Source organism: Phocoena sinus, chromosome 19 (assembly GCF_008692025.1).
Source record: "Phocoena sinus isolate mPhoSin1 chromosome 19, mPhoSin1.pri, whole genome shotgun sequence".
In the NCBI taxonomy this organism is placed as follows: domain Eukaryota; kingdom Metazoa; phylum Chordata; class Mammalia; order Artiodactyla; family Phocoenidae; genus Phocoena; species Phocoena sinus.
The window spans coordinates 9,465,533-9,492,702 of NC_045781.1; the positions used below are offsets into that span (position 1 = coordinate 9,465,533).

The window sequence follows — 27,170 nt, forward strand, 5'->3', positions numbered from 1 at the left end:
CTTATGAGTTAGACATAAAATCTGGCTGAATAATTAATTTCAAGTCTAGGTTTCTAAAGACTATTTTGATTGGCTCTCCAATAGGGAAAAGAAGACATCCCTTCCTCACACCACAATCAGAACAAAATCTTGATAATTATAGACACAAAAAGCAAAACTACAGTAAAAGTATTCAAAGAAATCTTATAAAATATATATATATTTATTATGATCCTGTGGTAGGGAAAGTCTTCCAAAACAAGACCCAAAACCTAGACACCATAAAGGAAAAGGTTACCCAATTTGAGTAAATTAAAAATTTAAAACTTCCACATGGTAAGAGATACTGTAAACAAAGTTAAAAGACAAGTGACAAACTAAGAGAAAATACTTGTATATATATATAAAACAAAGACTTATGATCCCTAATTTATATACGTATATATAAATTTTATATTTATACAGTTCAAATATATATAAATATTTATATTCATAGGAGTGTATTTAAACATTTATTACATATTTACATGTATATATACATATATATGTGTGTGTGTGTATATATATATATGTATATATATATATATATATATATATATATATATATATATATATATATAAAGAGCCTCTTACAATTCAGTAAGAAAAAAATAGCCCGATTTTTAAAAGTCTAATGCAGGTTGCGAAGAACACATGAAAAAACTATCAGCCACACAGCTTATCAGGAAAAGTAAATTTTCAAAGAATGAGGTGTTATTTTTCACCCATTAATTTGGTGAAAACATCAGATGGATAATATGAAAGGGGCACCTGCATGTTTGGTCGGCAGGAGACTTCACTGGCTATTAAAACAGGAAATAGACACACTCTTCAACGCAGAAATTCCCCCACTCGGAATGTCTCCCCTTCGATCATCCCTCCCTGGGTGTGCAGATCTACAGTGGCATGGGCCTTCCTGGCACCATCTGTGCAGTAAGCTGCAGGACCAAACAGGATGATAGTTTAATTTATGTGTAAAAGGAAGGAAAGTGAGCCGTGTTTATGAACAGATACAGATGTGAACAAACTGAAGGGGCTCCAAGGGGTCCAAGCTGGGAACAGCGTTGAACCTTGGGAATGGCACAAGGGGAGGTCCTGAGGGGCGGGAGACTTCTATCCTCTGCCCTTCTCTTTTCTTCTGAATATGAAATGGTTAGTTTCTTTTGTTAAAGAATAGGTAGCATATTCATCTAGTTAAAAAATCAGAGGTGAGGAGGGAGGGAGACGCAAGAGGGAAGACATATGGGAACATATGTATATGTATAGCTGATTCACTTTGTTATAAAGCAGAAACTAACACACCATTGTAAAGCAATTATACCCCAATAAAGATGTTTAAAAATAAATAAATAAATAAAAAATAAAATTAAAAAGAAAAATCAGAGGTGATTATATATATACTGTATATATATTATATAAGTATATATAAGTATTATAAAATGTAAGTATATAAATATTATAAGTGTATATAAGTATATATGAGTATATACATAATATATAAGTATAATACATTTATATAAGTTATATATTTTATAAGTATATATAATATATACCTATATCATATAAGTATATATACTAAGATATATAATCACTTCTGAGTTTTGAACTACATATATTTTATATATATATATATATGCCATTTTTATATTGCTTTCAGATACTGTATATGTGTATACAATATATATATAAATGGTAGTATATGCCCTTAAAAGTCTCTCTCTTCTGCCCCTTCTCTCCCACTCTACTCCCCTCACCCTTACAGGTCACCATTATTGTTGGTTTCTTTATTTCCTTCCAACGTTTCTATAAAACGCAAACACGTGTGAAAACATGTTAATTTTCTTTCTCAGACAGAAGTAAGCCTAGTATATATACTGTTCTGTGCCTTGTGTGGTCATGTCATTATCTGGGTCTTTTCTATATCGGTGTAGAGAGCAGCCTCATTATTTTTTATAGCTGTGTAGTATTCTAATATAGTGTCCACATAAAAAAACTAATAGACTTTTTTTAGAGAAATTTTAAGTTTATAGAAAAATTGGAAAGTACAGAGAGTTCCCACATACCCCCTCTCCCCCTGCACACAGTTTGTGCAATTATTTATATCTTGTATTAATTAGTGTGGTACATTTGTTACAACTGATGAACTAATATTGAGATACCGTTATTATTAACTAAAGTCCACAGTTTACATTAGGGTTCTCTCTTTGTGTTTACATGCTATGGGTGTGATGTGTCCATAGTTACTGTTTTACAGAATAATTTCACTGCCCTGAAAGGTCCTCCGTGCTCCCCCTTTTCATCCCTTTCTTCCCCCAACCCCTGGCAACCTCTGACCTTTTTACTGTCTGTAGCTTTGCCTTTTCTAGGATGTCATATAGTTGGAATCATACAGTATGTAGCTGAAATAGAAGAATCCACAGTTCTCGTGTGTTTGGAAAACCCAGTTCTTCATCCTGTGCGTCTCCTTTACTCCTCACACAAAGCCCTTCACTGCTGGCCACCAAATATGTGGAGGATTTTCCCCACACCAAGCAGTTCTCTGCCAGCTGGGTGTCCTACAGCTTAGCTCAGTTCTGACACTGTCTACCTGGAGATACCGTCAGATCCCACAGGTTAAGGGCTCGCAGCGTTGCCCCATCACACACACACTGCAGGCGCCAGTCGCAAGCCCAGGGAATCCTCTGTGCTCTGACCAGCCGGCTATAGGTCAGGACCTCCAATGACCCCTTCCTCAGGTTTGATTATTTTGCTAGTGCAGCTCACAGAACTCAGGGAAACACTTACTTCTGCTTACCAGTTCCTTAAAGGATATGATAAAGGACATGGATGAAGAGGTACATAGGGCAAGGTCTGGGGAGGGGCCTGAGCCCCTGTGGAGCTGGGGTGTGTCATTCTCCCGGTGTGGATGTGTTCGCCAGCCTGGAAGCTCCCCAAACCCCGGTACTAGTGTTGGGATTTTATGGAGGCTTCTCACGTAGGCATGATCACTTATTAACTCCATTTCCAGCCCCTCTCCCCTCTGGAGGTTCGGAGGTGGGGCTGAAAATTCCAAGCTTCTAATCCTGGCTTGGACTTTCTGGCTACCAGCCCCCATCCAGGAGCCATCCAGAGTCTCCTCAGAGGAACAAAAGATGTTCCTGGCATTCTTATCACTTAGGAATTTACAAGGGTTCAGAGCTCTGTGCCTTTTTGCCTTCGTTGGATCGTTGCTGCGCGCGGGCTTGCTCTAGTTGCGGCGAGCGGGGGCTACTCTTTGTTGCGGTGCGTGGGCTTCTCATTGCGGTGGCTTCTCGTTGCGGAGCACGGGCTTCAGTAGTTGTGGCTCGCGGGCTCTAGAGCGCAGGCTCAGTAGTCTGGCACACGGGCTCAGTTGCTCTGTGGCATGTGGGATCTTCCCGGACCAGGGCTCGAACCCGTGTCCCCTACATTGGCAGGCGGATTCTTTTTTTTTCTTTTTTTTTTTTTTTTGCGGTACGCGGGGCTCTCACTGTTGTGGCCTCTCCTGTTGCAGAGCACAGGCTCCGGACGTGCAGGCTAAGCGGCCATGGCTCATGGGCCCAGCCGCTCCGCGGCATGTAGGATCTTCCTGGACCGGGGTATGAACCCACGTCCCCTGTGTCGGCAGGCGGACTCAACCACTGCGCCACCAGGGAAGCCCTGGCAGGCGGATTCTTAACCACTGTGCCACCAGAGAAGTCCTAGCAATAGGCTTTTAAGGTTCCTCTATGTCTTTTCATATCTTGGTAATTCATTTGCTATTTCAGCTATATAGTATTTTCATTTTCAGCTATACAATATTCTACCGTGTAGATGGACCAGCTCTGTAGCGCCCTAATGGTGGACACTTGGGTGGATTTCCAAGCTTTTGCTGGTACCAGCAACACTCCCACTACTGCCCTGAACCCCAGGAATGGGTATTTAGGCCAAAGGGTAAATGTATTTGTAATTCTGTGCCCTCCCTGGGGGTGTGTTACCTCTACACTGTTTGACTATTTGGAAAAATGTATTTATGTATTCATTGTATATTAAAACAAAAGCAAGTATAAAAATTGCTCTTTTTGCTGTGGGAAGTAGCACAGTGGAGTATAGAGAGCCCAGCCAGGTGAGACAGACCTACTGAAGGAGCTGTCTCTCCTCCTCACCGTGTGATCTTGGGCAATGCTGGTCTGTTTCCCCCTCCGCGTAGTGGATTGAAAATAACTGCCTTATAGGATCTCTCAGGAGAGCTTCTGAACATAAAGGGCTTTGGACAGTGCCTGGAATGCAGCTGGGACCCCACACAGGGTATATTTCCCATGTCTTTACATCCAAACTAGGGAATGTTTTGGACCCATTAAGTAAATGAGATTGACCTCCGTCTGTGGATGTGGAAGGACGTCCTGGTTGTACTGTGGAGCAAAAGTGAAAGCAAGGAAGCGGATACAGCGCGCTAACTTGTGTGTCCTGAACAAATGATTAATAACAATAACAGTAATAATCCCCACTACAGTGAGAGGAAAGCAACAAAGCCCATGGAAAAAACACAGAATTAGAAAACTGAGTGTTTCTTTCAAAAATATAAATCAACGTTTAATCAACAAACATTGCTTACGAGCTAGACTTTGAAGGCTAAGGAAATGCCTCAAGACAAATACTTTATTTCCACTCAACTCAATATCCTCGAGTTCCAAAGAGAAAAAAGACCAGCTTTTCCCTGTTCCTTTATTCCACACACAGACAGTCCCTTTTAATGATTTAGTTGTTTCAACTACCTTTGAAACAGTTAATTACGTGTCAGAAACACCCCAGTGCCTAATGGGAAAATGAATGGCGATTGTGAAGTTGGGTTAGTTGTGGTAAAAGATTCAGCAGTCAGGGTCCGGAGCTTTTTCCTTTTGAAGGTGTGCTACATGAAAGACCTTCAAAGCTCCATTTTTCTTGGTAGTGGGAGCTGACTGCTTCATGAGGTTGTCTTCCTGTGGTTGGGAAAAGAAATGGTACTTTTGGTTTTTCTCTCTCGAACCTGGCCAAACTCTGTGCACCGACCTCCCTCCCAGAAGAGCTAACATTTCTTAAATAGACTTCTAAGCGCCAGGTGTGGCACTTAGCGTGGACTCGCTTAATTGTCAATTGTCCCCCACTTTACAGATGAGGAAACCGAGGCCCAGAGAGATGAAAACCATTGGCCCAGGGTAACTCAGGTGGGAAGCGGGGCCTGAACCTAACTGGTCAGGCTCCCATCCTCTGGCCCTTAGTCAGAAAAGATGTGTTAAGATGCTCCAAGCAAGGGTTACCGCCAGGGGACATTTTGGGGGAGGTTGAGAACATTCATTCCTCTATACATTAGAGTTTGGAATTCTTGGAGCCAGCAAATGAAATTAATCTAAAACATGACCCCTCCTTCCCCTGACCCGAATGTCTCTCACCCCAGCCCTGAGGAGGCCGGGCGGTACCTGGAGACATACAAGGCTTACGAGCAGAAGCCGGCGGACCTCCTGATGGAAAAGCTGGAGCAGGACTTCGTCTCCCGGGTGAGGCCACCTCACCTCCCTGCCTGGGCCTCCCCCTAGCTCCTCCTTGGGGGTATGAGCTGCAGTTCTGATCTCGAGTCATACCTCTCCCTCCCCGACCCCACCCTCAGCTTCCAGTCCCTTCTCCTGCCCAAACAGCAGCGAGAGGGGTCTTCCTAAGCACAAACCTGATCCTGCCCTTTCCTGCTCAAAACCCTCCCGTGGCTCCCCAGTGCCCTCATCATGCTCTCCAAGGCCTTGCCTATTTGACCCGGCAGCCCCGTCTGCCCCCTGCCCCTGCATTCTGTCGCTTCTCTGTGCCTGTTCCCTCTGCCTTGATTAGATCCCTAATCCCATCTTTCCCCCATCTCAGCTCTAATGCTTCCTTCTCCAGGAAGTCCTCCCGGATACCCAGCCCAGGTCAAGGGCCCCCCCGCTGGGCTCCCTCAGTCCCAGCCCTGTCTGGGTCACTGTGTCTGGAACTGATTTGTCTCCCGAACTGGACTGGGAGCCCCAGGAGGGCAGGGCTGGGGCTGTCTCGATCCCTGCTGTGTCCCCAGCACCACTGTACACTCAGTGAGTGCTCAGGGAGTATTTGCTGAACGAACTGTTGAATCTGGGCTCCAATGATAGAGTAATGGAGGATGTCCACAGCCACCCCTGAGGTGGGTACTATGAGGACCCCCATTTGCCTGCAAACGGAGGCCCAGAGAGGTCAGTTCCCTTGCCCAGGGTGTCACAGGGAGTAAGCAGCGGGGCCTGGTTTTGAACTCGGGTCCAACTTCAGAGCCTGTGGTCTGTGCCCAGGGCAGAACCAACTCAAGATAAATGGCGTTTATCTTCGAATCACATGACCAACACCCTCTCAGCTAGTTGGGGATCACTCTGAGATGACTTTTTTTTTTTTAATTAATTATTATTTAGTTTTGGCTGTGTTGGGTCTTTGTTGCTACGCACGGGCTTTCTCTAGTTGCGGCGAGCGGGGGCTACTCTTCGTTGTGGTGCGCGGGCTTCTCGTTGCGGTGGCTTCTCTTATTGCAGAGCATGGGCTCTAGGTGAGCAGGCTTCAGTAGTTGTGGCTTGCAGGCTCTAGAGCACAGGCTCAGTAGTTGTGGTGCATGGGCTTAGTTGCTCCGTGGCATGTGAGATCTTCCCAGACCAGGGCTCGAACCCATGTCCCCTGCCTTGGCAGGTGGATTCTTAACCTCTGTGCCACCTGGGAAGTCCCTGAGATGACCCTTTAATCATCAGAACACATAATCAAAAAACATGCCCCCAAAGCATTTACTGAGCTCCTCCCGCATGCAGGGCAGTCTGGGGATACAGCAGTGACCCAGTGCCGCCCTCACAGACTCAGTCTTGTTCTCCTTTCTTCCAATCCACCTCTGCCCCCTCCTTCCCTTCCAGGTGACTGAATGTCTGACCACCGTGAAGTCAGTCAACAAAACGGACAGTCAGACCCTCCTGACTACTTTTGGGGTAACGAACAATTCCCTTGTGCCGACTGGCATTTCTACCCCCTTTGCTTTTTGAGGAAGCCCCCTGCGTCCCTTCTACCTCCCTGTCCTCTCCCCCATCCTTCCTGCCTCCCCTGCCCTCCTGCAGGATATCAGTTCCTTCCAGGAATATTTTACACCCCTCATCAGCTGGGGCAGGGGAGAGTTTTGTGTTCACCTCCCCTGATCGTTCGCTCCTACCTTCCTCAGTCTCTGGAACAGCTCATAGCTGCATCGCGGGAAGATCTGGCCTTGTGCCCAGGCCTGGGGCCCCAGAAGGTAAGAGCCCTGGGAATGGGCTTGAGGGGTTGGGGGCAGGAGGGAGCCCCAAATAAATGGGGCCTCAGACCCCAAAGTTCTGAGGTTTCGGAAGGCCCACAGTGCCTCTCCTACAGATGGGGAAAACTGAGGCCCAGAGAGGGTGTGGACCAGCCCAACCTCACACAGCCAGTCTGGGATAGAATCCAGATCAGGCTACTTCTCTCCTAGCCCCCCGAGTCCCCTCCAAGCTAGGAGGAAAAGAACCAAAAGCCCACTCTGATGTATCAAACAAATGGCTCATTTAATGACTGCTTCCTTTTCTTTCTCCCTCCCGTCCAGGCTCGAAGGTTGTTTGATGTCTTACACGAGCCCTTCTTGAAAGTGCCCCGATGACCTCTGCTGCCAAGGAGGCCCTTGGTGTAACAATAAAGCACTTTTCCTGGTCCAGGCTCAGGCTGGTGTGCTGGTGTGGTCAGTGGGAGTGGGGGTCTTCTCTGCTCTCGCCTTCTGATGGCCCAGGTGGCCACTTTCAGCTTGTCTGAGTTGCAGTCATCAGTTTCGCTGGCGGAGACTTACACGGGATCCTGCTGCGGCTTCTTCTTCCTCTTCCTCTCCTGTCCCGTGGGAGCCACCTCCCCAGACTCGGGATTCAGCAGCGGCTCTGGCATCTCCTCCTGGGATGCTGTCTCTGGCACCCAGCTTTCCTGGCCCCGCTTTTTCTTCTTCTTGGTAGATGCCGGATCGGCCCCGGCCTCAGACTGCCCCTCACGTGGCAGCTCAGGCTCCATCATCTCACCTTGTGGGTTAATCATCTCAGTCCCTGGCTCTGTCGCTTTGTGCCCTCTTTCTTTCTTCTTCTTTTTCTTGGTGGATGCTAGAGCTGCCTGAGGCTCGGGCTCCATCACCTCTTCCTGTGGCTCCACCACCTCTGTCCCTGGCTCCGTAATTGCATTCTGTCGTTTTCCTTTCTTCCTTCTCTTTTTGGGGGATGCCAGAACTGCCTCAGCCTGTGGCTCCACTTCATGTGGCATCTCAGGCTCTGTCATCTCCCCTGGGAGCTCCAGAGCTTTCATCTCTGGCTCTATAACCTCAGTCCCTGGCTCCCTCATCACTTTGTACCGCTTTTCTTTTTTCTTCTTCTTCGAGGACGGCAGTGGGATGGCTTCCTCCTGTGGCTCCGTCTTCACCTGCAGCTGAGGCTCAACTATCGTCCCCTCCACCAGCTCCATCCCTTCTGTCCCCGTCTGCTTCTTCCTCTTCTTGCTGGGGGATAGGACTATCTCTTCCAGAGGCTCACTTTTGACCATGAGTTCCAGCTCCACTATCTTTTCTTCTGACTCTAGCACCCCCATTTCTGGCTTGACCATTTCTACCTCTTTGGGCTTCTTTTTCCTCTTCTTGGTGGTGGCTGGGGACAGTGCTCCCAGAGGCTCCAGCATCTCAGCAGCAGGCTCTGTTGCCAGTGGCTCTGTCACCTCCAGGTCTTTCAGCTGCTGCTTTTTTTTCTTCTTCCCCACATCCACCTCTGAGGACCCCAAAGCTGTGTCCACCTCCAGGGCCCCAGGCTCATTCACTGCCTCCTGAGGAACTGAGGCCTCTGACACATGCCTCTTCTTTTTCCTCTTCCCGGAAGCCAGTGACTTCAACGCCAAGACTGACCCAGGCCCCGTGACTGGTGGGCTGCCTCCAAAGGCGCAGAACCGAGGCTTCAGGCCAGGAGGGATCTGTGGTGGGGGATTTGCTGGAATGGGCTGCAGCAGGGTCCCTGTTAGGGATTCCTGGGGACCCTCAAAGATCCTCAGGCTGCCCTGTAGCGCCGGGGCAGAGGTGAGTCCCCCTCCTGCCTCTGCTGACGGGGCCAGCAGGGTTGCTCCTCCTCCAGCCTGAGGGCCACTGCTGCTGAGGACCCGGTAGCGGTGCCGCTTGCCTGCCAACTTGCCCTTCAAGATACGGGAGCCAGAGAGAGGCACGAGTCGCCCATTGAGGCTGAAGGGAGAAAGGGGGAGGGCAGAAACTTGGTCAGATTCTTTTGGTGAGACGGGGCAGCAGCTGAGAAGCAGCATTTCTGGGTTCCCCAGGAAAGCCCCTCTAAATTCCCCCCAGGTTCAGCCACTGGGGTGAGGAGTATTCCTGCTAAGTGGCATGGGACCACTCACCAGTCTGGGGCGAAGTCTACAGGGGCCTGGATAAGCCACAGTTCTGTATCTGGGCCGGTCAACGCCTCCAAAGAGAAACGAGTGTGCTCTGAGGCTGGGGGTGTCGCAGTAAAGTTGGGGGGACAAGAAAACCGAGCAGCACCTGCAGAAGGGTAAACGGGAGTCTGCTGACACGTAATTGCTGGTCCAATCCTCCAGGGCGCCTATTGGTCCATTGGTCCCAACTTCCTGAGGGTCCCAGTCCTCTAACCGCGACTTTCCTCTCTCCCGTCTGTCCACCAGAGGCGCACCTATATCCGCCGACCCAACCCTTGTTCTCTCCACTGCTGTTCCCGCCCCCCACCAAAATATCTTCTCTCTATTCTAATTCCCCGCCGCCCCCTGCCCGCCATCCCCCGGGGGATACACTCTCCGCTGATCCTGCCTCCGAGGATGTCCCTTTTTCCGTCCGAACGCTCCAGGGTACCCCATTTTCTCCTCCCGCCAGACAACTCTCTGCACCCTGTCGGCCCGCCATGAAGCAACTCACCGCCGGACGGGGTCCCCGCCATCCCGGGACCCATGCCTCAGACCTAGCAGCCAGAGCCACTCAGGCCCCGCCGCCGACCACGTGGAACCAAAGGGGTGGGGCCTCATCTGGGAGCGTCCATGTGGCACCAGGGCGCGGGAGGTGTCGCTCGGAGCCCCCTCGCTCTGTGAGCACAAGTGGGGGAAATTTCCACTTGTGCACAGCAGACTACCGAGAAAGCCATCTTTTACCCAAAGTCTGCTCCCAAAAGCAGCCGACTCGCCTGTTTGGCGGGAGTTAGAGCCTCACCAGGTCCCGGAGGGTATCCCCACAGTCTCAGACATGATTTGCTCCAACGTTGCCTTAAAGGGGCAGCCACATTCACAGGGCCTACTCTTAAAGAGACAGGAAGATCGATTGGACTGGAATTCTTAGAGAGGCAGGTAAGAGTCTAGGTCGGCAGGACTGTGCTTTCAGTGTTGCAATCCCTTCTAGGGAGGCCCAGATGCCTCAGAAATTCAGAACTTGAGTGAGAGAGGTGGGAAAAAGGAGGAATGGGGGTAATTCCTCCCGAGGGCGTTAACTATCAGCCAGGGGCGGGGCTCTGGGCTCCAGGGGAGCGGGAAATATAGGGGGAGGAGCCTGTGGATCCCAGGGCGGAGCCTCTGGACTCCCGAGCTGGACACGCGTGGGGCGGTGCGACTAAGGGGCGGAGCTGTGGCCCAAAAGACGGGTAGATGCCCTCGAGGATTTAGTCTCGTGCGTGGGGGGACATTTCCAAAGGCCTTGAGGAGGGGAGAGAGAGTAGACGTCCTGACTAGCGCCCCTTCCCTGCCCTGGGGCGCGTGTAAGCAGCGGCACGTGAACGCAGATTTGGGGGACACGCCCACGCCCCTTCACACAGGGACTGCACAGCGTAGGGCGACGGGCGGAGCCGCGAGACGGTGGCTAGACTGGGTGATCCGACTGCATTCCTGACCGGTGTGTCAGCGCTGATTTCCGCCCCCTCTGCCGAGATTTCGGATCCTACTTTAGAACTGGGGCGCCCACCTTCTCAGCGAGGCAGCGGCTGCTCAGAGAGGAGGAGGGTCAGGGGAAGAGGACGTGTTGCCTCCTCCCGGGATCGCCAGACAGTTCCCGCGCGTGGGCGAGACACCCGGGCCCTGCCCCTGCGGGCTCCGGGACTACAATTCCCAGAGGACGCGAGGTTGGGTGGCGCCCGACGTCAGTCGTGGAAGCTGCTGGGAATCGTAGTCCCAGCCTCCAACTTTGGGAGCCGTTGGTGGGAAATTCTGTAAAGATCCCAACCACCCTTCTTACCGACGGAGAGATTGAGGCTCAGAGACCCGAGGGGATACTGATTTTAGCGAGGCCCTCTTCTCGTCTTGGGGGCGGGATTTGTGAGTCTCCCCCAGACTCTATAACCTTCTACCTCTTTGGTGGCGTCCAAATCTTCTTTCAAGAAGGGGGAAACTGAGCCTGGAGGAGTGGGGCAGGGACTCAGGAGTTCATCTCCTGCAGCCACAGCGAGGTAAGAGTCTGGATTCTATTTGCGATTTACGTAGCCAGGTCACCCTTGGCCTTTCGACCTTCCTGTCTGTGAAATGGATTTTGGGTCAATCCAAATGGGAACGTACCCATCTACTGCCGGCCCCTCCGGGACTACAAGTCCCAAGGTGCTCGAGGCGACCCCGGCTCCCCCTCCCCTCCGGGACCCGCCTCCCTCCGGTCCGAGTCACGTCGTCTAACCTGTTCCCGGCGCCTGCCCCGCCCCGTCCTCCGCTCCCTGCAGCCGGAGCCGGAGCCGGAGGAGGACCCCTGGTGCCAAGATCTGCCCCGGATCCGTGAGTTACACCCCCCCACCAGGGGTTCAGCGGCCCCGGTGGAGCCCGACACTGGCGTCCCTGGGAGGGTCGGGAGGAGACTCGGACGCCAGGTCCCAGGACAGTGCTGGGGGACTCCAAGAACGTTAAAAGCTAGAACTTGGATGCCAGATTTACTGGGCAGAAGGAAAAGGGGCTCGGATGCCTGAGTTCTTGGAATGGAGGGCTCAGACACCTTGGTCCCGGGGAGACGTTCGGAGACGTTCGGAAACGTCGGGACGTTTCAGTCCCTCGAAATGGGGGCTTTCGGAAGCCTGAGTCCTTGAGTAGAACTGGGGTATTAGATCTCTTGGGGAGAAATGGGAGACTCGGACTGCTGGGGCTCTGGAATGGGCGGCCATCCCTACCACCCTTCAGCTGCCTTCTCGACCGAGCCTTTAGGTCTCCGAGCAGAATTAGGGGTGGGGTGGGGATAGTGGAACCCGGGTTCCTGAAATGAAGCAGAACAAACACCCAGGGTCCCTCTGGAGGCTGTGTCCCGCCATTCCCCCCACTTTCTGGCTCTGGGGCCGGGGCCAAGGTGGCAGGAGGGGAGTAGGACAGATCTCCAACCTCCCCTGTGCTGCTGCGCGATCCCCAACATGTCATTAACCGGGGCGTCAGACCTGCCTAAGCAGAGGAGTGACCTCCGTCCCAGGGCGCCCCTGGCGGGGGCGGGGACCCTCCTATTGTCCCATAAAGGGGGGAGATATCTGGGATTTGCAAAGGGCGTTCTAGAATCCAGGGCAGAATTCCAGAAGGCGGGGTTGGATTCTGGGGGGCTTGCGTGGCGGGCACAATACAGCCGTTACACAGAGAGGACGGAGGTAAACTGAGGCTTAGGGTCACACTGGCAGCAGAGTTGAGGGTCAGGATTTGCCCTCCCCCTTCCTCAGCCACTCTGGGCATTGGGATACCATCCACTCCCACGGGATTTTCTGACTCACTTCTCTCCTAGGGCTCCTGGCCCTGACCCTGAGGTGAAAAATGTCACCTCCACTCCCATCTGTCTGACCTGAGGTAGTGTGAGAGATAAGGGAGGATAGAGGCTAATTCTGGAGGTGTGTGTCTGTCCTTGAAGCTGGGGGAGGGCAGGGCTTGGCACCTCCCTCCGCCCGACTCCCCCTTCTCTCCATCCCCATGAGTCACGTGAAGGGATTAAACAAGGGGTGGGGCAGGGGGTTCTGATGAGAGAGGGAAGAACTTCCTAATGTCTGGGCTTGAAGGGCATTTGGTGGTAGCCTGAGATGAAATAAAAAATAATAACTGTGGCTGCCAAGACAGAGCTCACAGCGTGCCAGGCTCAGGGCTGGCAGGTAATGGATGGTTCCCATTGTCTACAGAAGTCTCCGGCAACTGCCCAAAGGTCTCACTTCCATTGAGGTTTGCTGAGCCCAGCCCAGGGAATGACTTCTTTCTAGTCCAATGGGGAAACTGAGGCTGGAGTGCGGGCACAACGCACACCCTAGGCTTTTGCCACCTTCTGCCTGGAATCTTCCAGGGATTCCTGTGCCCTGGAATGGGCCAGCACTGGGGATGGCTAGAACTCAGGAAAGCAGGGGAGAATTTAGCATTCTGAGATCCAAGGGCTGAAGTCAAGATTCCAGGGGTTAAAGCTCAGGGCTTTTAGAATCTCAGAAAGATTTGAAAGGGCTGTTTTGGAGGAAAAAAATTACTTTGGCTTTGAGCCCTCAGTCTGTTCCAGGCCTGGGAATTAGGAATCTTATTCGTGTGAACTTTATTTTGTACCCTTCCCTGTTCTAAACTCTATACATAAATTATGTCATTCAAACCTCACACTTCTTTGAGGTGAAGGTATTAATTCCCCCATTATACACACAAGGAAACTGAGGCACAGAGAAGCTAAATAGCCGAAGGTAGAGATTTAAAGAGGGGGAAGGTCCTAGCTCATTCCACAGACGTCCACAGAGCGGGGAAACCAAGTCCCAGACAGGGTGGAGCCTCTCCCAACGTCTGTCTATGTGGACAGAGCTGGGGGATTCCAATCTGGGTATTCCCAAACCAGCCTGGCGCTCTGACCCTGTTCCTACTCAGGATGATTCCTCCAGGAACCCCCCACCCCTGATTTTTAACCCAAAAGATGCCGGGGAGGGAGACCTAAGGGCGGAGGAGAGGGGAGCCCGGCGGAGAGGACGTGGGGGTGGAGGACAGGGGCCTGGAGCAGAGGCGCGGCCCGCGCCACCCTTGACCCCCCGCTGGGCCCCCGCTCCCCTGCCGCGGGAGGTGCGGCACCTGCCCGGGCCCTCCGCGCATTCCCCTGCTCTGAGCTCGGGAGCTGTCCGTCCGCCCCGCTGCGGTCGGGCCGTGACCTGGAGCGTCCCCTGGCGGCCCTGACGCCCGTTTCGCCCGCCTCAGACCCGGGACGGGCCCACGCCTAGCCTTGGCATTTCCTTAGACCCAGGGGATGTCAGCGTCTTAGAATTTGGGGATCATGAAATCCCCAAAAGAGCCATTCGCTACCAGAATGCTGGCCCTGGAGGTAGCATAGATTGTTCATTTTTATATTTTAACGAACACAGACGGTTTCCTGTGTATCTCTGAGATTCTAATGCGGGGTCTTACCTGGACCAGGGATCGAACTCTGTGCCCGCTGCAGTGAGAGCTCAGTCTTAACCACTGCACCGCCAGGGAGGTCCCCTATAGTCTCTACTTGTTGAGGCCTCAATTCTCAGAGCCTTGATTCCTCTTGCACCTTCTGGCCAGTTGGATCGTCACAACTGTCCTCTGAGGTAGACTGCTATTTATCCTCATTTTACAGATCAGGAAACTGAGGCAGTCTGGTCAGGTGGGACAGTGGTGCCACCAGATTTGAACCCTCCTTAATTGTGCTTTTAGCAACTCCACTATACCAGACATTCACCTAGACTTTTAGGACTTCGGAATCCTGGGATAGATAGAACTCAGTGCAGGAAGACAGAGAAATCTAGGCTAGCCAAAGGGGAGAATTCTAGAATGTTCCAAAGATAGGATCTGGGGCTGAGAACTTTCAAACAATAGACTCTCAAGCCGAGGGTTTTAGCCTCTATCGAAATTTAATTACAACCTCAAGGCGCTTATAATTTCAGAATCTAGGCCTCTTAGAGATTGAGGAGGCCTCTCAGAATAGCTGATTTGCCTCCTCCTTTCACAATTGGGGAAACTGAGGCCCAAGGAGTGGCAGGGACTCTTAGCCCAAGGTCACACAATCCTAACACACCCAGATGAGCCACCAGCCCCAACAGGTTCTGTTCCGAGGCTTCCCAGACTGAGGCCAGAATCAGCATGCCCCAGCCTGCCCTGCTGCCCACGCCTGCACCCCAAGTCAAAGCTAAGTGGTCGGTTGATGTAGTGGGGAGCTGGCAGAGCTGGCGGGTGTGGTGGCTACCATGGAGATGGGGGTGGTGCTGGCCTGACTAGTTCCTGGTGGCCTGGCTCCTTCCCACTGCGTTGGCGGCCACAGTGGCCCAGCCATCCCTGGCCAACTCCCCGTTCTTCCTGTTGACGCTGGGTCTGTGTGAACATGCCGAGTCTCCTCTGGGTGGGGACTCTGGGAAGAGAGAGCTGAGTGGTCCCCGTCCTCTGGAGCCCCTCCAGACTGACGGAGATGCCCCAGAATAACAAGTTAGGTACAGGTGTGAAATCTAGTATGCCGACTTCTTGCAGGGCGACCGGGAACAAATGTTTCTGAGCCCCACTTTCTTTTTTTGCTATGGAGATTTTGATCATGGGATAAGGTATTAGCTGTAAAGCACTTGGCACAATTCTAGGGGGCAGTGTTCTCTCAATAAATGGTTGTTTTATTTCATTATACCCTCGGGCAACTAGCAAAGGTCCTGGCACACAGTAGGCAGCACCATCATTATTTTTGAAAAGATCCCCAGCATCTAGCACAGTGTCTCTTGGTCCCTAGTAGGCATTCGGTAATTGATAGTTATTATTATTGCAGCCTCCGTTCACTATAATGTCTGTCACATAGTAGGTGGTCAATGGATAATTGCTGAAGGAATGATCACGTCTTATTAGGGCTGAGATAGAGAGATGGAGTAGGAGCCACGTAAAGAGAGTGAATTGTCCTTAGCCTTCCCGGAGGGCTTCGCAGGAGTTGGCGTTTCCCAGCAGGGCAAGTGGTGGGTCATAGCGCTTCCAGTGGAAGGAAGTAGGAGAGTAAAGGCCCCGTCCCGCTCCTCAAGGCCCCAGGTTCCCTGTGGGCGGGCTCTGAGCAGGCTCTCCCCCGCTCCCCTCCCCAAACGCAGGCGCCCCGCTGCGGCCAACCAGCGGCACCATGGACAGCGAGGCGTTCCAGAGCGCGCGGAACCTTCTGGACCTGAACTTCCAGTGTGAGCTGGGGTAGGGGGCGGGGCTTGGCGGGGCGGGGCCCTCGGGGCGGGGCTGGGGGGGAGCCTGGGCCCAGCCCAGAAATCCGGGTCCTCACTGCTACTACCGGCCGCCCAGCTCTAGCCGCGAAGCACATGGACCTGAAGAATACGGAGCTGGACACGGCGGCGGCCAAGGTGGACGAACTGACCAAGCAGTTGGAGTCGCTGTGGTCAGACTTGCCGGCGGCGTCTCTTGGCTCGCAGGCCAGAGCGCCGGCTAGGGTGAGCCTGCTTGCCCTGGTCCCTACCCGAGACCCCCAAAGTCAGGTTCTTTCCTCCAGGAGTTCAGGCAAGCCTGTCCCATGGGGCTGTGCAGGCTGTGGGCTATTTAAAGCTACTTGTGGGATTAATGGAAGTGGGGATCAGTGGAAGTGGACGTCTGTCAGGACCCTCGGAAGAAAAGGGTTTTTTTCTAAGCGGCACAAAGGCACTGTACATGCGAGCCCCAGCCCTGATTGCAGGGCTCCCTATGCCTGAATCTCTAGCTCCGTCCAACTCTCCAGGGTTGATTTTCGATCACCTCTATTGACCTACCAACCCTCTACTATTGTCTCCTTTGACCCCTCAATGTCCCGACCTCCCTACAGCTGTCCCGGTACAGCCCCAGCCCTGTCCCCGAGCCCTTGGGCTGCCGCGGGTCTCCCCGGAAGGCGACCACCGACGGCGCAGACATCTCGTTCGGACGCTCCGAGAGCGCCCCGGCTCTGCTCCCCTACAGCTCGCTGTCCCCTAAGGGCCGGCCGTCGTCACCGCGCACCCAGTTCTACCTGCAGCCGGATGCCTACAGCAGCCTGGACCGCGCGCCCTCACCCCGGCCCCGCACCTTCGATGGAGCAGGCAGCCCCCACGGCCGTTCGCCCTCCCCTCGCCCCGGCCCGCTCAGACAGCAGGGTTCCCCCACGCCCTTTGACTTCTTGGGCCGTGCCCGCTCCCCCCGTGTCAGCCCCCTGGCCGAAGGGCCCCAGGCCTTCTTTCCTGAGCGCGGGCCCTCGCCTCGCACCCCGACCGCAGCCTACGATGCGCCGACTGCCTTTGGGAGCCCCCTGCTGGGCCCTGGCGTCAGCGCCTTCGCCCCACCTCTGCGCGCGCAAGGTGAACCAGGGGGCCGAACTTGGCGGGTGGGAGTGGCGCAAGGTCCGGGACCAGCTTCGGCCCCCCCCCCCCCGCCCGCCCCCCACATCCTCATGGGCAACCTCCCTCCAGACGACCTAACGCTTCGGCGGCGGCCCCCCAAAGCCTGGAACGAGTCTGACCTGGACGTGGCATACGAGAAGAAGTCCTCGCAGACAGCGAGCTATGAACGTGAGTGGTGCGAGGCCAAAGGAGTGGGGGACCCGGAGAGGCCTACCCCAGACCCTAATGATTCCCGCCTCACAGGACTCGATGTCTTCGCGCGGCCTGCTTCACCAGGCCTGCAGCTGTTACCCTGGAGAGAGAGCAGCCTGGATGGGCTGGGGGCCCCCGGGAAGGTGAGGGGCCGGAGGAACTTGGGGAGGAGGCTGGTGGGCAAGGGTGGAGTCAGGGCTAGTCTTCCCCTCCTGCCTGCGCCCGCAGTTTCTGTACCCTTCCCCAGGCTCTTCCTTTATCCTGGATTTCCACCCCCTCCCTGACCGTCTTTCCTTTCACTCCCTCTGTCTTCCCTCCCCTCCTTCTCTCCCTTCCCACCTTTTGCCTTTACCTCCCTCCTCCTTTCCTCCACTCCCTTATCATTCATTCCCTTATGCCTGTCTCCTCCCACCTGAGCCCCTTCTATCTTCCTTCCCTCCCTCTTTCTCCCCCAGGACAACTTCACCAGTGCCACTCTGCCCCGCAATTACAAGGTCTCCCTTCTGACCAACGACAGGCGTTCTGATATAGACAGCTACCGCCGATCGCTGGTCTCCGCGGGCTCATCAGGCACTTTGCCCCGAAGCTGGCAGCCTGTCAGCCGCATCCCCATGCCTCCTACCAGCCCCCAGCCCCGAAGTGCCCCCCGCCAGCGCCCCATCCCTCTCAGCATGATATTCAAGCTGCAGAATGCCTTTTGGGAGCACGGAGCCAGCAGGGCCATGCTCCCTGGCTCCCCCATCTTCTCTCGAGCTCCCCCGCCTAAGCTGCTTCCCCAGCCCCAGCTGCCTCCACAGTCCCAGCCACAATTACAGCCTCAGCCCCAGCTTCAAGCCCTTGCCCCCGTCCCCCAACCCCCCCAAGAGACTTGGTCCGCTGTGAGTGAAGGTGAGTCAGCAATGGGGGTTCCGGAGGGATGGGTGAAGCGGGGGCAGATGGCTGGGGACCAGACCAGCTTGGGGTCCCATCACAACCAAACACGTGTTTCCAGACATTGTCCCTGCAGAGAGCAAGGCCAGATGAGCTTGGGGATTTGCTCAGGAACTAGGGGTAGCACAGTGCTTAAGCATGGACCCTGGAGTCAGACTGGCTGGCTCCACACTGTGTGACCTTTGGCAAGTCAGTTAACCTCTCTGGACCTCAATTTCCTGAAGTGTAAAAGGTGAATAGTGATAGAACCTACCTTATTGGGTTATGGTACTAGATTATTTAATCCATATCAAGTCCTTAAAATAGGGCCTGATGTATAGAAAGCCCTTAATAGCTATCATATTAATCATTATTAATAGTTTTTGGTGTGAGACCAGCGCAGGGCCTGGATTTAAGCTGAGTGGGTTTTGATCCCCTCTCTACCATTGACATGCTGTGTGACTGAGGATAAATTAATTAACCCATCAGAGCTTACATTTTCTCATCTGTGAAGAGAGATTAATAACATTTACTTCATAGATTACGATGGACAGTCAATGAAATCATGTATAAAATGATCATTGGAGGACTTCCCTGGTGGCGCAGTGGTTGAGAGTCCGCCTGCCGATGCAGGGGACACGGGTTCGTGCCCCGGTCCGGGAACATCCCACATGCCGCAGAGCGGCTGGGCCCATGAGCCATGGCCGCTGAGTCTGCGCGTTCGGAGCCTGTGCTCCGCAACAGGAGAGGCCACAGCAGTGGGAGGCCCGCACACACACACACAAAAAAAAAAATATATATATATATATATATATATATAAAATTGTATATTTCTACCTGCTTTAGAAGCTCTGACAGAAAGGCAAGAAACAGAGAGAAGAGACCAACAAGTACCAAGATTCTAGTCCCAGCAATTTTCTTTCTTTCTGTATTTATTTTTGGCTGCCTCGGGTCTTCCTTGCAGCGCGCGGGCTTTCTCTAATGACAGCGAGCAGGGGCGGTGTGCGGGCTTCTCACTGTGGTGGCTTCTCTTATTCTGGGTCCGGGCTCCAGTAGTTGCGGTGCACGGGCTTAGTTGCTCCACGGCATGTGAGATCTTCCCGGACCAGGGATTGAACCCGTGTCCCCTGCATTGGCAGGCAGATTCTTAACCCCTGCACCACCAGGGAAGTCCTCAGCAATTTTTTGCCTGAGATGTTAGGAGAGGAAATTCTTACAATCTTAGAAAGTCAAGTTTATCGTAATGGTAGGAGCAGAGATTCTGGAGTCAGATAGGACTGAGTTCAAATCCCAGCTGTGTGGCTTTAGGCAACTGACTTGCCTTCTCTGAGACTCAGTTTCCCTTTCTGTAATAATGAGATATTAGCCATATCAATGTCACAAGGTAGTGGTGAGAGTTCAGTGATAGGCATGTAAAGCACGAGGCACATGCTAAGTGCTTGTTAAATGGGGGCTGTCATAATTGTCTATTATTCACAACCCAGGGAAAGTGTAGCCCAGAGAAAGCAAGACACTGCCCTGAGGTCACACAGCAAATCAGGCATTTGTTGCAAGTCCTGGAAGTTGTGGGGAGGGAGTCTCTCGGGTCTCTTGGGACCCCTCCTTTGATGGGGCTCTTGCTCCTTCTAGGCTTCCCCAAACCTCCCACTGAGCTGGAGCCTGAGCCGGAGCTGGAGGGGCTGCTGACACCAGGGCTGGAGGCTGGTGATGGAGATGAAGGCACTGTAACTCGGCCCCTTAGTCCCACACGGCTGCAGCCAGCACTGCCGCCCGAGGCACAGTCAGTGCCCGAGCTGGAGGAGGTGGCACGGGTGCTGGCAGAAATTCCACGGCCCCTCAAACGCAGGGGCTCCATGGAGCAGAGCCCTCCTATAGCCCTGCCCCCCACCCACAAGAAGCAGTACCAGCAGATCATCAGCCGCCTCTTCCATCGTCACGGTGGGCCTGGGGGGCCCGAGCCTGAGCTGTGTCCCATCACTGAGGGACCTGAGGCCAGGGCAGGGCCCCCTGCTCCAGCCCCACCAGCTCCCATACCACCTCCGGCCCCTCTCCAGAGCAGCCCACCAGAGCAGCCACAGAGCATGGTAAGTAATATAGGAGGAAACCGGGGTATATGACTCAGCATACGGAAGCATCCCTTCCCTTTTAGGACAGAACCTGGAAACTGCACGCATCACATCTGGCGCATTCCACTGGCCGGGAACCCAGCTGCAAGGGAAGCTGAGAAATGTAGTTTTACATCTAAGTGTACCTGTGCTCAGCAGAAAGGGAGAACATATGTGGAGGGGCATTCAGAAGTCTTGGCCACATCGAGATTTTCTCTGCTCCTCTCCAGTAACCTGTCCCCCCAGGGCTTCCCTTCAGGAATCTTAGAGTCTTCCAACCTGGAAATGACTTCGTCTTGGCATGACAGAGGGTTTATTCTGGGGTCTGAAAAGCCTGCCTGAATCAAGGCAGTCACCATTTCTCTCCCTAGTTGCCACAGCCTCTCATGTCCGCCTTCTCTGGGGAGCTGCTCTCTCCTCTTACACCTCAGCAAGCCTGTGCCATGGTTAGAAATGGCCCACCCGGCCCTGACTCAAAATGACCTCCCAGTTCAAGTCCATGGTGTCCTCTGACTCTAGTCAGAGCTTCTTCCATTCAGATTTTCAAGAACAAGTCTCTGGTCTCTGAGGTTGTGGGTGTCGTGGTTAAGTGCACCAGTGGCAGAGCTAGGCTGCCTGGGTTCAAATCCCAGCTCCACAGCACTTATCGGCTGTGCGACCTTGGGCCAGACACATTGTCTGTGCCTCAGTTTCCTCATCTGTAGAATGGGGATGAAAATAAGCACAGGGTTGCTGTGAGGATTTAATACATGAATATAGTGCTTAGAATAGTGCCTGGCCCTTTACTATTATTGTTATCATTTGACCAGGGGGCTGGTCTCCTGCTGATCTTGGTCTGGTTTCTGCATTGTGGCTTGGAGGGAGCGGGGTGTAGTCACATGGAACAATCCTGATTTCTCAGTGTGGGTAGACAGATGGAGGAGAACAATTCTCAGAGAAGACGTGGGGGCCAGGTGGACCCCCAAATGCGTATTCCCAGGCCCTTCCGAGGGTGGAGCCAAGAAATGTTGAGGCTCAGGATCTTGAAATCAAGAATGGAAGAACGACAGTGTCTTGACATGGTCAAGTTGCCTCATTGTAGAATCACAAAGTTCTGGCCACAGAGAAACCGGAACACTCACGGAATTCAAAAATTAAATCCTGACATCACAAACTCAGAAGAGTGAAATTTCAGAATTCCAGAACACTGAAGGTTTGCACAGGATCTTAGAATTAAAAAGTTAGTAACACAAACCCTGGTTATTACTGATTCTTGAAGTCCCCAGAACTGAAAATTAAAGACTCATCATTTGAATCTTAAATCATAGATTAGTGCACGAATATGTTATAATACAGAATTTTATTTTAAGTGAACATTTTCCACGAGAAAGGAACACACAAACAGTAACTAGGAAGAAATAGATAAAAGTAGAATAAAGAGGCCCAAATAACAGCATTCAGAGAGAACCACGATTAACATTTTGAGTATTTCCTTCCAGTCTTTTGGAATGAAGTTCTCACCATGAAATATTCGAGTTCTCAATCATAGAATCTTGGGAATGCAATGTCCTGGGTCCTCAGCAATTTGAAATGGCACAACTTAGCATTTCTGGACTCACACATACTGGAAACTTAGCATCAGAGAATTTTTAAATGGGTGGCTCGTGGGATCTTCAAATTCCAGAATCTTGAAATCATTGACATCGAAGACCAGAATCACAAATGCTATATGCTCAGAATAAATGAATTTTGTAAGACACTTGAAAATCAAAAATAAGAAGGCACAAGGAATAATATGATAAATATTCTAATTTCCTAAATTACTAATTATCTCTTTAGAATAAATTTCTATAAATAAAAGTACATAATTTTAAAATATATATTCTAATTCCAAACATCTGAAATTAACTTGGTAACATCTTGTCAGGTGTGCTTCCTAGCATTTTTTTTTTTTAATATATAAAAGAAATGAAACTATGGATTGAATATCTGGCTTCCACAATTCGTGGTCTCCAAGCTTCCTCTCAGGTCTCAGGGCCCAAGATTCCAAAATCACCCGATTCCCTGAGTGTTGCAGGGAACCAGAGGCTGTAGAACTGAGGGACCCTCCTTCCCATGGCCCTCTGGACTCAGGCTATGTGTACGTACGTTCCTGGGTTCCAATCTCAGCCCTGTCTAGTTGGATGACCTGGAGTGGCCGCCTGGTCCCTGAACCTCTGTTTCCCCGCTCTGAGGAATGGGTATATTAGCAATCCCCGCCAAGCCACTGAAGCCCCGGTTCTGTCCCTCAGGAGATGCGCTCGGTGCTGCGGAAGGCCGGCTCCCCGCGCAAGGTACGTCGCGCGCGCCTCAGCCCGCTCGTGCTGCTGCTGGACGCCGCGCTGACCGGGGAGCTGGACGTGGTGCAGCAGGCGGTGAAGGAGGTGAGTGCTGACGGACAGAAGGGCGGGCGGGTGGGGGCGGCAGGCGCTGGATAGCAGACGCGGGACTGAGCCTCTCCGTCCCCCGGCTTGTCCAGATGAACGACCCGAGCCAGCCCAACGAGGAGGGCATCACCGCCCTGCATAACGCCATCTGCGGCGCCAACTACCCCATCGTGGACTTCCTAATCGCGGCGGGTGCCAACGTCAACTCCCCCGACAGCCACGGCTGGTGAGTCCTGACCTCGCGCGGCCGGCGTGGGGCGGGGAAGGCGCTGCGGGCCCCAGCGCGGCCTCTCACGCCTGCCTCCCTCGCCTAGGACACCGTTGCACTGCGCGGCGTCCTGCAACGACACGGCCATCTGCATGGCGCTGGTGCAGCACGGCGCGGCAATCTTCGCCACCACGCTCAGTGACGGCGCCACCGCCATCGAGAAGTGCGACCCCTACCGCGAGGGTTACGTCGACTGCGCCACTTACCTGGCAGGTGCGAGGCAGGGCTGGGGCGCCTCGGTGGGCGGGCTGGGCCACCTCTGGGGGAGGGCGTCGCGGGGACTGGGACGCCCAGCTGGTAGATGTTGGGCGGGGGAAGGCAGCAGACTGCGGCTCCTGAGAGAGGACGCGGGGGGCTGTACCAACCTTGTGGCAGCATCACCGAGGAGGGGCCGGCGGGATGGACCACCTGCAGGGGTGGGGCACTGGGCCTCCCACCTGGCAGGTGCAAGAAGGGTGTGTGGGCGCAGCAGACTGTGCCACCTTCGAGGGAGAGGGGGACAGGGGAACTGTGCCACGCAAGCTGGACACCTGTAGGGAGAAGAGCAGGTGTGGAGACTGCGCCGCTTTCTCATCCACGGGGGTGGGGAGTTGGACGTTCCAACTATACCATCTACCTGGCCTAGGGCTGGGCACATGGGCTGTGCTACCTGTGGGAAATACAGCACCACACAGGTGAGAGGTGAGCAGGCCATGGCTTCTGGGGAGGAGCTTGGGGACTCTTCCACTCCTAGTGAGACAGGAGGCTGTACCATATATCTCCGGTGGTCGGGGGGGTGCACATCACTTAAACAGGTGATGGGAGGAACTAGGTAGGCCGTATCCTAGGTGCACATCACTTAAACAGGTGATGGGAGGAACTAAGTGCCTAGGGTCTGTAGCGCTCACCTGGAGGGGCCAACTCTATCATAAGGCGGGGTTGGGGACCTCAGAGAGTTGGGGTAAGGCAGGCTGTGGGACCTGGGGGTGGGCCAATGTATTTGGGAGGTGAGCCTGGAGGGACTACACGACAGCCTGCTGTGCTGTGGCAGAAAGTGGGTGGGAGCCGTGGGGCTGTAACACCTGCCTTAGTGGTGAGCAGCGGCAGGCCAGGACAGCTGGGGCGGGAAATAGACCGTCCACTGAAGCTTTGGGAAGGGGGATTGTGACCACCTTTGTCACAGGTAGATGAAGCCTATGAGATAAGAAGATTGTACCTCCTACCTGCCTGGACTTGGAGAGTTCTGTGAGGATGAAGTAGAGATTGAACAGCACACTTGCTGGGGGGGGAGGGGTAGTGGAGAGGAGGAGAAACTGGAACACGGTGGACTGAACCATTAAAGAGGGGGGGGGAGCATGGTGGACTGTACCATCCGGAAAGGGGGCTAAATCCTTGATGGGATTAAAGGGGGGTTCGGGTGGCCTATACTATCTGGAAAATTATTACATCCTCTTTGAGACTATCTTTTGGGGAGGGGGCGCAGTGTGCACTGCACCATCTGGAAAGGGGGAGTTGGGACCACTTTGTGGGGAGCAGTAGGGCTGAACCATCTGAAGGAGGGGTTGAGTCATCTATGGAGACTGGACCACTTACGGGGGGGTGGGGTGCAGACGACTGTACTTCTAGGAGTGATACAGGGACTTAACCAGATATAAGTGGAAATGGGGACCACTGACCCTGCCTCGGGGGTTGGTGGGCCGGCTTGATGCACCCCAGTGTTTTAGAGACTGTCAGTCCTGGCAGCTGACTCCAGCTCAGGCCCCCCTCTCCAGACAGGGGCACACAACTTTTCAAGTGGCTCATTCCCCAAGGTGAGGCTGGCGCCAAATCTCAGGGTCTGTCCCTGTCCCCAGCGCGTCGTATCCCTGAGTGTTCCCGGCCCCCCTGAACCGGGCGCTGACGATCCCCGCGATTTCCTGTTTCAGACGTGGAGCAGAGCATGGGGCTGATGTACAACGGGGTGGTGTACGCTCTCTGGAATTACAGCGCTGAGTTTGGAGACGAGCTGTCCTTCCGCGAGGGCGAGTCTGTAACCGTGCTGCGGAGGGATGGGCCAGAAGAGACGGACTGGTGGTGGGCCGCGGTGCACGGCCAGGAGGGCTACGTGCCCCGTAACTACTTCGGGGTGAGCCCAGAAGCGATATTGTGAGGAAAGGGGTGATCCCACGGGAAAAAGGGCAAGAGAGACAGTGCATTACATTGGGGAGGAGGGGAGGTCAGAAGAGTCCATTATCGGTTGTGGGGAGGTGAGGATGAGCCCATTATAATAACGGGAGAGGTAAGGGAGATCCCCTTTTAGTTAGGGGAGGAAGAGCCACTTACTGGTGGTACTTCCTGGGGTACTCACCAGTACTGCCTTCCTAGTTATTTGATTGGTTCGTGCTCAATCAAATATTTTTATTATTTCTAATATTCATGGGGAGGTAAAGAAGAATGTATTCTAGCCAAGGGGAGTCATGAAGAATCCCATCTTGGTGATGGGGGCAGTTAAAGAATTGTGTATTACAGGCATGGAAGCTTTCGTTACACTGCATTGGGCAGGGTGAGGAAGAATCCATTAATAAAATCGCGGTAGAACTGAGGGAGATACTACTAGGTTAGGGGAGGAGACCAGGAAGATCCCATTATATTCCTGGGAGAGAAGACGATTCCTTTAATTGGGGAATAGGTGGAGGTGGGTCCCAACCAGGCAGCCGTGGTGGTAGGGAGAGGCGGGCGTCTTTTTTATGGCCGTATGGGAGACTCGGAAATACTCCATTTCATCAAGCCAGCTGCTGATTGGAAGGCTCCAGCTGGTGCTTGCAGCTGACAGGGGATTCTGGTGTGGTTTGGGAGATACTGAGAGGGTCCATTAGGAAGGGATGGGAGGATGGAGACAGTCCACGTGTTTGGGGGTGGATCAGGTGACTGTGTTAAGTTTGGGGTGGAATGAAGGGGTGGGAGCTCCTGGTGTCTGAAGAGCCTGTCTTCCCTCAGCTCTTCCCCAGGGTGAAGCCGCAGAGGAATAAGGTCTAGCTGGAGAGAAGGACTTTTCGAAGGGAGACAGGAGAAAGCAGCAGCTGCCTTCATTCCAGAACTCCTCCTCCCTTACTGCTGCATCTCTCTGCGCCCCCAATCCTTGCAGGGACGAGGTCCTTGCCAACACCTCTCTGCTTCCCTGGAAGCCCTGGGGAGAAGGAGAACCCCAGCCTTAAATTTAGAAAACTGCCTTAGCTGTGGGAGGTTGTGGTGGGGCTGGGAATCATTGGGGGCAAGAGAGACCCCCCCCACCATTTGCCAAGTCACATACTGTCCAAAGTGCCTCCTGCTCCTACTGCCCCCCACCCCCCGCCGAAAAGCAAGGCAACCCACCATCCCAGCGGAGCCTGGAGTGGGTCACCGCCACTGGATTTTCCCAGGAGTCACCTCCGCCACCATCTCTACCAACAGCCTTCAGGGGCCAGGTGAGGCATATTAGTCTCTATCAGCATCCCTGCCCCCTCTCTCCCCAGTCAAGTGCCTTTACACAGTGCCGGTTTTATAACAGAATGGGGACGTTTTTCATTATAAATAAAGGTAGTTTGCACAGAAATTGACTTCCGTCTCTTTGAACTCCATTCTGACTTAATAATTCTCCTCATTGTTACTATTTTTGGTAAACCAGTCTTAAAGTAGCCCTTTGGAAGGGATTTCCCTCATGTGAATCCAATCCTTCCTCTTTCAAATATGCCTGCTTTTTATTTTTATTTTTTTTGTAGTGTCTTGACCTTTTTTTCATGTTTTGGATTCTTCTTTTTAAGCGTCCTTAAGCTTAAAGACATAAAATGTCTGATTATTCTATCATCTGAAGTTTGGTGCCATCTCCTCCTGTAATTTGGTGTGTCCGCTGGCTCTCACTCATGGTGGCTTGTTTCCTCATGTGTATTGAAATTATGCATTGTGAGATCATCCTCAACAGGGCTTTATCTACTGGAAATCCATGTGGACTTTTTGAGGGTCTGACCCTGAAGAGTGATTTTCCTTTGCTTCTTCA

General features: G+C 52.9%; 3 protein-coding genes across 7 annotated transcripts in view; 2 read left to right on the forward strand and 1 right to left on the reverse strand.

The window, feature by feature from the left end:
• Nucleotides 1-7,714, forward strand: part of ERCC1 (ERCC excision repair 1, endonuclease non-catalytic subunit) — a 27,796-nt gene extending 20,082 nt beyond the window's left edge. For all 3 annotated transcript variants that reach the window (XM_032612267.1, XM_032612269.1, XM_032612268.1), the window contains 4 exons: nt 5,429-5,528; nt 6,915-6,986; nt 7,214-7,282; nt 7,604-7,714. In XM_032612267.1, coding sequence (XP_032468158.1) covers nt 5,429-5,528; nt 6,915-6,986; nt 7,214-7,282; nt 7,604-7,657 — 295 coding nt within the window. In that variant the 3' untranslated portion in view covers nt 7,658-7,714. The remainder of the gene's footprint in view (nt 1-5,428; nt 5,529-6,914; nt 6,987-7,213; nt 7,283-7,603) is intronic.
• CD3EAP (CD3e molecule associated protein) lies at nt 7,542-10,603 on the reverse strand. Of its 2 annotated transcripts, XM_032612265.1 has the most exons (3): nt 9,950-10,603; nt 9,421-9,562; nt 7,542-9,250 (listed from the first exon to the last, which is right to left on the reverse strand). In XM_032612265.1, the coding sequence occupies exons 1-3, from the start codon at nt 9,981-9,983 to the stop codon at nt 7,837-7,839; spliced, it is 1,590 nt and encodes a 529-aa protein (XP_032468156.1). In that variant the 5' UTR covers nt 9,984-10,603; the 3' UTR covers nt 7,542-7,836. The 2 variants fall into 2 exon arrangements, with proteins under 2 accessions (XP_032468156.1, XP_032468157.1); XM_032612266.1 differs by lacking the exon at nt 9,421-9,562 and having other exon boundaries at nt 9,950-10,222.
• Nucleotides 10,321-26,733, forward strand: PPP1R13L (protein phosphatase 1 regulatory subunit 13 like). Of its 2 annotated transcripts, none has more exons than XM_032612264.1 (13): nt 10,321-10,371; nt 16,044-16,127; nt 16,243-16,388; nt 16,754-17,258; nt 17,370-17,468; nt 17,544-17,635; nt 17,948-18,380; nt 20,031-20,485; nt 22,777-22,908; nt 23,004-23,137; nt 23,226-23,392; nt 25,084-25,283; nt 26,135-26,733. In XM_032612264.1, exons 2-13 carry the CDS (start codon nt 16,073-16,075, stop codon nt 26,171-26,173), a joined length of 2,457 nt encoding a protein of 818 aa, XP_032468155.1. In that variant the 5' UTR covers nt 10,321-10,371; nt 16,044-16,072; the 3' UTR covers nt 26,174-26,733. The 2 variants fall into 2 exon arrangements, with proteins under 2 accessions (XP_032468155.1, XP_032468154.1); XM_032612263.1 differs by lacking the exon at nt 10,321-10,371 and adding an exon at nt 11,476-11,772.
• Nucleotides 26,734-27,170: the final 437 nt, after the last annotated feature.